At 38.3% G+C, this 8,845-nt stretch overlaps 1 protein-coding gene across 1 annotated transcript in view; it reads left to right on the top strand.

Annotated features, from left to right (window-relative positions):
• Positions 1–4,761, top strand: part of scml4 (Scm polycomb group protein like 4) — a 7,385-nt gene extending 2,624 nt beyond the window's left edge. Inside the window, exons 3-6 of the mRNA XM_072451416.1 lie at positions 139–268; positions 3,360–3,569; positions 3,986–4,131; positions 4,228–4,761. Of these exons, the coding sequence (XP_072307517.1) occupies positions 139–268; positions 3,360–3,569; positions 3,986–4,131; positions 4,228–4,353 (612 nt within the window). The 3' untranslated portion in view covers positions 4,354–4,761. The remainder of the gene's footprint in view (positions 1–138; positions 269–3,359; positions 3,570–3,985; positions 4,132–4,227) is intronic.
• Positions 4,762–8,845: the final 4,084 nt, after the last annotated feature.

Here is an 8,845-nt window from a genome sequence, read left to right as displayed (position 1 = left end):
AACATTGGTTGATTTCCTCTTTTTTACACTAAAATATTAATGCATTCCTGTTGCTTTGTGCCAGAGACGCTCGATAAGCAGCGCTCTGACAGTGATGGCTTCTTATCTGATCTGATAGATGCATTCATGTGTTTGCAGCTGAAGCCCAGGATGCTGCTGTCCCCGCTGGCTAACTCTCCTCCAAACAGCACCCCCGAGCCGGAGATGGGCTCGCTCCCACACGACGCCGCCCTGGTGCCACACTCAGCCACTCCACAGGTCCTCACAGGTGAGCGGCACAGCCATTAGTGCACGGCATACACAAGGGCTACAGCGAGTGGCAGGTTTGACAACACTGTGATGAAGATAGAGATGGCTCATACTGGAGGAACAAACTCTGTATTCTCTCTTTTATAATAATCAGTTTATATTTTCACAACTATCTGAAATAACTTGTAAATGACATGGTTAAAGTGTGACAGGTTTGTATGTTTTTCTAAATTTGACTTTATTTGGTGTGTTTTTGGTGTATTTATGCCAGTTTTATCCCTGTCAAGAAGCTGTTTGTGGATGAATGTTGAAACATCTGTAGAAAATGACAGGAAGTGACATCACACTAGTGACGCTTATGCCATCCATCCAGTTTATGCATAATTTACACAAAAATAAACTACTTTTTTGACCCTCTCAACATTAATTCAACAAAAGAAAGGTGCAATCATATACATTATTTGTCAAATAAAACATAAAAAAACATTAGATGAGTTTTGGCCCAGTGGTTGCTGGGTAATTTCTGAAAGTGATGTCATCAATTACCAACAGGAAGTAAAATAATAAACTTAAAAAAACTTGTTACTCTGGGATGAAGTTTGTACCAAAATATAAAATATATTTATCTTAACTACATTTTAGTTCAATGAGTCGTCCAACCCGTCATAATATACTGCACAATTTACAACATTCAGTGCAAGCAATAATGACACAACAATTGATATTATTATTGATATTATCTTTTAGACCAGAGGTTCCCAACCTTTTTGTCCTTGAGACTTGAAAATGATCACTAACAAACAATGCCACCCCAAACAACAACAACAACAACAACAACAACAACAACAACAACAACAACAACAACAACAACAACAACAACAAGCTTTCACCTCAATCTTCAATCAACTCTATCTAAAACTAACCCGTTTCATGGACGATCTGGACGAGGCGTGGACGTCTGCAGAGGTCAGGGGCGTTTATTGGCTTTTGGTCAGAATATCTTGTGTGTAGCGTTGAAAGAAACATTGTAGATTAAAGAAAATAAGGAAAGAGTGACTGGGTCGGAAACGGATCGAGTGCAGACGAACCCTTAGCACGCACAAGCTTTTAAAGGCGCAGGACGTCGCTTACAATCCACCTGCGCACAAACTAATAACAACACAGTAAAGACGTGTGGACAGAGATGGGAAAAGCTGTTGTAAAGATCTGACCCTCGTTGTGGACGCTCGGCCGTGTTACTAGCTTGAAATCAATTGATAAATGGTTCTCTGCTGAGTGTTGGAAGCAGGAAACATTGCTTACATTTCCTACACAGATTCCCATTGTCTACAAATGCTCTTTTGAGTTTCGTTGTTGCTGCGAAGCTCTGACTGTGGCCTATATTCTACTAGATGTATGTTGTTTGTACATTTGTCAGGGTTGTTCTGTCTTTGTTTGCTGTGTACACTAGTGACTTGTTGTGCGGGAACGTTCTCCTATTGTTGAATGCTCTTTGTTGAATCCAAAAAGAATTTCCTATGGAGGTTTGAGTTTTGAATTGAATGAACGCTTTCTATAAATGATATCACCTTTTTGTCTTTGTGAAGTACATTAGCTACTGAGAGAAAACTCTACTCTTTCTCCTTATCTGAAATATATTCAGCCATTCGTCATGTCTCCTCTCCCCGCTGTCTGCCCTGATATGAATAAGCAAATATTTAAAGATGGCCTTAAGAATGTTTGAGATGGAGTGGCAATTTGACCTGTCAAGGACCAGAGCTTGGGCCTTTGCTCTGACGAAAAATTTGCATTTAATATAAAACGTAGGGATACAGTCTACTTCCCTGAGGCGCCACACAGAGGTTTATGTCAGATTGTGCAACAGCGAATTGCCTTAATGAACTCCGCTGTTTCATGTGTGATATTTTATGCAGAATTTTATGACTGACCATTAAGTCTTTTTGATTTTGTGAAAACATTTACAGTTTCAGTGAAGTTTATCATCCGGTAAATGGATTACATGGAGTACATGACCAGGAGGTGATGAAAAGGTTGAGGAGGTGTTTGATGTGACTTTTCTAGTGCTATAGCTGCTTGTCTTTAGAGTTAATGCTTTGCCTGAAAAGTATGGCAGGAGTTTTTGGTGTAGTTTAGTGCTCATTGGTGGTGCGGTGGGTTGAGGCGTTGCACATATGTGGTTGTTACCACCTCGGAGTTGTGGGTATGCTTCCCAGCCTTGACTATTTGCTGAATGTCTCTACCCGCTCTCTCCCCATGTCATGCTACTGTCCTGTTTAATGAATCTTTAAGGCTAAAAATATATTCATTGTGATCTTCCCAGGAAACGGAGGACAAACAGGTGACCACGAGAAAAATCACATGGTCACCTTTAAAAATGCTGCTTTCACGTTCTAGCATTTTGTAATGATAATCTTAGCTGGAGGCTGGGCCTGTGTAACTCTATGGGAGATTCACTGATTTAAAAGATTTATCCCAAATAGAAATTCACAAACATTGAACCTCATCATTATTTGTTTGGAAATGTCTCCATAGACTTATTCATATTTAGGATTCTGAGAATTTGCTGATAACCAGTCCATAAACAACCCCGAATGTGCATATGTAATGGTGTTTTTGTTACTGAAACTCTATTAAGGAAACTGAAAGTTGTTTGTATGGGTATTGGAGGTACTTCACTTTATATACCACAACAACTGTCGGTAATGTTAAAATGTGAAAGGGGGTAAGCTCCTATATACATCTGCTGACTAACTAACTGAAAGTTTGTTATATGTATTATTATTTTAAATGATTTATATTAATTATAAATGAATAAATATACATAATGGCACCTCTTTCTGAAGCTATTGTTACATAAGTATTTCATTCTTGTTTATTTGTGCTGACAGAAAAGACTGTAAAATCAGAGATATATTAAACCAGGTCAACAAATCTGCAACAGTTAAACAGTGAATTCCACCGTAAAATTCTGACCTGCTCCAACTCCGTTTTAATTAATAGAATGACTGAAAAGGATTTGGCAAAGTTACAAGACAATTTATGACAAAAATAGAGTCACACATTGCAATATAAACTCATGACCTGATTTTCCCCTTTTCATCTTTTTACAGCAGAGACAACTACTCCAGATGATTATCTCTGTGACCCAGTCGAGTCGAAGCGCTACGCCCATGACCGCAGTGACTCCGCCTTCAGCCCCATGTCGCCCCAGTACAACCCAAAACGCACCTTTAATTTCCGCAGCACCAGCTGTCCCACTCCTGTGCCGGTGTGCAGCCAGGCTTCAAGTCCAAGATGTTATCAGGAAAGCAACAGGAATGGTATGTTGTTACTCCATCCCTAATGTTTATATTAAGCCATCTTCCTCTCTTGAGAGCTCAAAACGCTATTTTGCACCTCCAAGTCACGGTGTCTTTGCCCCTACGTCAGATACTTTAACCTTTTTTAATATTCTCACCTCTCAAATGGCCTTTTCTACAATGCGACTTCCACTAGTAACAACTATGATGCTTCCAGATATTGTTTTTAGCCTGATTTACACTGTTAAACACTCTTTGTGAGCAGATGTAACAGTTACTGAGCCGTTTACCACACATTACAAGACTGTTCTTATACTTATTGCTCTTTGTGTCTTTTCCCTCGATAAATCTGCGTTTTTTTTTGTTTTATTTGAACCTTTTGTCATTAACATCTACAATTATAACCAAAACATATTCTGCTTAATAATCCCTCCCAGCATACAGTTCAATGCAAGAGTCCGGGGAGAGAAAACGACCGTCGGACAAGGATCCGTCGAGTTGGAGCGTGGAGGAGGTGGTGTGGTTCATCCAAAACGCTGACCCGCACGCACTGGCCCCTCACGCGGACACCTTCAGGAAACATGTGCGTAACCATAACACACCGAAAACACTTCACCACAGCTTCAAATACTGTATAGTGCAAGACGTGTATGTATGTAAGGTATTTGTGTTGTTTTAGGAAATCGATGGAGACGCTCTGCTTTTGCTGAAAAGTGAAATGATGATGAAGTATCTTGGACTGAAGCTGGGGCCGGCGCTTAAGCTCTGCTACCACATCGATAAGCTGAAACAGAATCGGTCATGATTTATGTGGAAGAGGTCAAACTTTCAACTGCAGTTGGTGCCAGAAATAGACTTTAAAGGGCCCAAAGCTCTTTTATCTGGCAACAAATGAAACTGGATGCATACATTAGCAAATGGTGTCAAATTGTGTCTATTATTGACTTCAAGGTGTCATACTGCGATGTGATATTTTGTTCTAACACGTTCAACAAGTCTGTGCAGCCAACAGACAACATCAATACCTCAAAGCAACAATGTATAAACAATAAGAAAATGGTGCTTTACGTTTTTGTCATATTATAGGTGTTTTAATACTTTTCTATTGTAATTGTTTTTCAACTCTTTTACATTTTTGGATTTGCCACTGAAGTGATTTTAACACCACACAATATACAGGACTTTACATTAACAACACAGAATAGCATTAAAACAGACTGGTTTTGTGATTGCTTTGTCATTGTCACAATGAAACAAACCACAGAAACTTCCTTTATACTTTCTCAAGACAGCACAGTCTAACAGGTCTTCTCATGACTTTAGCAACGAGAAAAAACTTAGAATAAACATCAATTCTAAATTGTTTTTTGTAGCCTATTGGTTTTCAAAACCTGTGCAAGAATCTAACCCGTCTCATGCCAGATGAATATGTAGAACTCTGAAGTGAGTTGAACTCACAAATATTGTGAGCACAATCAAATATATACTCAATACTGTGCAATCTGTGAGCCACATGCTACAGCATGCTTTTGTATTTGCCATTAAAAATATGTGATGCATCAAACCTTGTCAATGTTTAGCGTATTATTAGGCCCCTTTATTTACAAAGTATGTAACCACTTAACTGTATGTCAGGGATGCAAAAGGTAGAAATCCCTCCTGAGTGGTGATAGTTTAAAAGTGTTTTGTTCATCAGTTTAGGAAATTAAGTCACAGGCATTTTTTGTAGCGCACAATATGTACACAAAGTAATTCAAAGCGTTTTTCAGAACATGAAGAATCACAATATAAACAAATAAAAAGACAAATAATAATTTTGACCGTCTCATATGATGGTACTTCCTGGTTCTGGTCAGGACCCGAGCAGCAGCGTTCTGGATGTACTGCAGCTGTTTTACAGCTCGTTTGGAGAGGCCAGTGAGCGGCCGTTACTGTAGTCTAATCTACTGGAGACAAACACATGGATAAGTCTCTCCAAATCTGGTTTAGACACTATATTTTTGATTTTGGCAATGTTTTTAGATGGTAAAAAGTTGCTGATGTTATTGATTTGACGTGGCTATTAAAGTTCAAGTCTGAGTCCATTATTACCCCCAGATTTCTAACTTGGTTTGTAGGTTTTAGAGCGAGACTCTGGAGGCGACCGCTAACACTTTCTCTTTGTTTCTGTGGCCAAAAACGATGATTTCAGTCTTGTCTGAGTTCAGCTGGAGAAAGTTGTTTTGCATCCACACACTGATCTGTTGGATGCAGTGACAGAGTGAATCTACTGGTCCATAGTCACCTGCCGATAGTGAAACATAGATCTGAGTGTCGTCTGCATAATTGTGATAGGACACATTTTCACTGCGTATCAACTGACCTAACGGCAGCATGTAGAGGTTGAACAGAAGGGGTCCCAGGACTGACCCTTGTGGCACTCCACAGGTCAGGGGCATGTGGTCTGAGACACAGAAACCAATCTCAACAAAGTACTTCCTGTCTTCCAGATAGGACTTCATCAGTGTTCAGGCGGATGTCATTTGTCACCTTGATAAGAGCATTCACAGCACTGTAATGGCATCTTGGATTTTTTATTTTATTTCCTCAATTACTTCGGCCGGAAGGCTTTCTTAGACTGGACTTGTTTAGCTTGACATGGGGATAAGAGAAGGGGAGGACATGCAGCAAATTGCAGCCAGGATTCGAACTCACCGATTGCACATGGAGCCTGGCTGTCGCCTTAACTACCACCAGACCGCACTCAATTCTGCTCAATTACTGCTGTTTTCAAGGCTGGGAATATTCCAGATTAAAGAGACGTGTAAACTATGAAGACATCTAGTGGATAACACAAGGCAGCATGTAAATCAGGACTGGTGATGACCTTTTAGACATTTGTCATCACTTTTCCATGCCTTCAGCTTATTTATTTATTCATTAAATTTTTGCCCTTCAGCTTATTTTGAAATGCTTTTTTCCTTCACACAGTTTATCATTTACATGGACGATACATTTGCCTGCAATTTTAGAGTCTCCTCCGAACTGCAGGAGCCGGTGGTTTGAGAGACAAGTAAGTAAGTACATTTTATTTGTATAGCACCTTTCACAGTGAGAAGTCACAAAGTGCTTCACAGAAACACAGAATAAAACAAAAACACAAAGAATTTACAGTGAACAATACACAAAAATATACAGTCAAGTCAGACCCTAAAGCAACTGTAATTAAAAAGACAAGAAAGATACAGAAATGATCAGACAGCAACTTTCAAAAACACCCAAAGCTGCTATATCCAGCAGAAAAGTTGGACCAGGCCCAAAACTTCCCTTGTAGCATTTTTATTTGGGAAAGAGGGCTCTACATGGCAACATTTATTAGGCTACATTTATGACGTTACTTTGCTGCTACATTATAACGTTACTTTGCTGCTATATTTATGACGTTACTTTGCTGCTACATTATAACGTTACTTTGCTGCTACATTATAACGTTACTTTGCTGCTACATTATAACGTTACTTTGCTGCTGCATTATAACGTTACTTTGCTGCTGCATTATAACGTTACTTTGCTGCTGCATTATAACGTTACTTTACTGCTGCATTATAACGTTACTTTGCTGCTGCATTATAACGTTACTTTGCTGCTATATTATAACGTTACTTTGCTACTGCATTATAACGTTACTTTACTGCTGCCTTATAACGTTACTTTGCTGCTGCATTATAACGTTACTTTGCTGCTAAATTATAACGTTACTTTGCTGCTGCATTATAACGTTACTTTGCTGCTGCATTATAACGTTACTTTACTGCTGCCTTATAACGTTACTTTGCTGCTAAATTATAACGTTACTTTGCTGCTGCATTATAACGTTACTTTGCTGCTACATTATAACGTTACTTTGCTGCTATATTATAACGTTACTTTGCTGCTACATTATAACGTTACTTTGCTGCTGCATTATAACGTTACTTTGCTGCTAAATTATAACGTTACTTTGCTGCTGCATTATAACGTTACTTTGCTGCTGCATTATAACGTTACTTTGCTGCTGCATTATAACGTTACTTTACTGCTACATTATAACGTTACTTTGCTGCTACATTATAACGTTACTTTGCTGCTGCATTATAACGTTACTTTGCTGCTACATTATAACGTTACTTTGCTGCTACATTATAACGTTACTTTGCTGCTAAATTATAACGTTACTTTGCTGCTGCATTATAACGTTACTTTGCTGCTGCATTATAACGTTACTTTGCTGCTGCATTATAACGTTACTTTGCTGCTACATTATAACGTTACTTTGCTGCTACATTATAACGTTACTTTGCTGCTGCATTATGACGTTACTTTGCTGCTGCATTATAACGTTACTTTGCTGCTACATTATAACGTTACTTTGCTGCTACATTATAACGTTACTTTGCTGCTACATTATAACGTTACTTTGCTGCTGCATTATAACGTTACTTTGCTGCTGCATTATAACGTTACTTTGCTGCTACATTATAACGTTACTTTGCTGCTACATTATAACGTTACTTTGCTGCTGCATTATAACGTTACTTTGCTGCTGCATTATAACGTTACTTTGCTGCTACATTATAACGTTACTTTGCTGCTACATTATAACGTTACTTTGCTGCTACATTATAACGTTACTTTGCTGCTGCATTATAACGTTACTTTGCTGCTACATTATAACGTTACTTTGCTGCTGCGTTATAACTTTACTTTGCTGCTGCGTTATAACGTTACTTTGCTGCTACATTATAACGTTACTTTGCTGCTACATTATAACGTTACTTTGCTGCTACTTTATAACGTTACTTTGCTGCTGCATTATAACGTTACTTTGCTGCTACATTATAACGTTACTTTGCTGCTGCATTATAACATTACTTTGCTGCTACATTATAACATTATAACGTTACTTTGCTGCTACATTATAACTTTACTTTACTGCTACATTATAACGTTACTTTGCTGCTGCATTATAACATTACTTTGCTGCTACATTATAACATTATAACGTTACTTTGCTGCTACATTATAACGTTACTTTACTGCTGCATTATAACGTTACTTTGCTGCTGCATTATAACGTTACTTTGCTGCTACATTATAACGTTACTTTGCTGCTACATTATAACATTACTTTGCTGCTACATTATAACATTATAACGTTACTTTGCTGCTACATTATAACGTTACTTTGCTGCTGCATTATAACATTACTTTGCTGCTACATTATAACATTATAACGTTACTTTGCTGCTACATTATAACGTTACTTTGCTGCTGCATTA

This window comes from Eucyclogobius newberryi, unplaced genomic scaffold (assembly GCF_026437365.1).
Source record: "Eucyclogobius newberryi isolate DKJ021-1_F unplaced genomic scaffold, fEucNew1.0.hap1 SCAF_1, whole genome shotgun sequence".
In the NCBI taxonomy this organism is placed as follows: Eukaryota; Metazoa; Chordata; class Actinopteri; order Gobiiformes; family Gobiidae; genus Eucyclogobius; species Eucyclogobius newberryi.
This window is presented reverse-complemented; position numbering and strand designations above follow the sequence as displayed.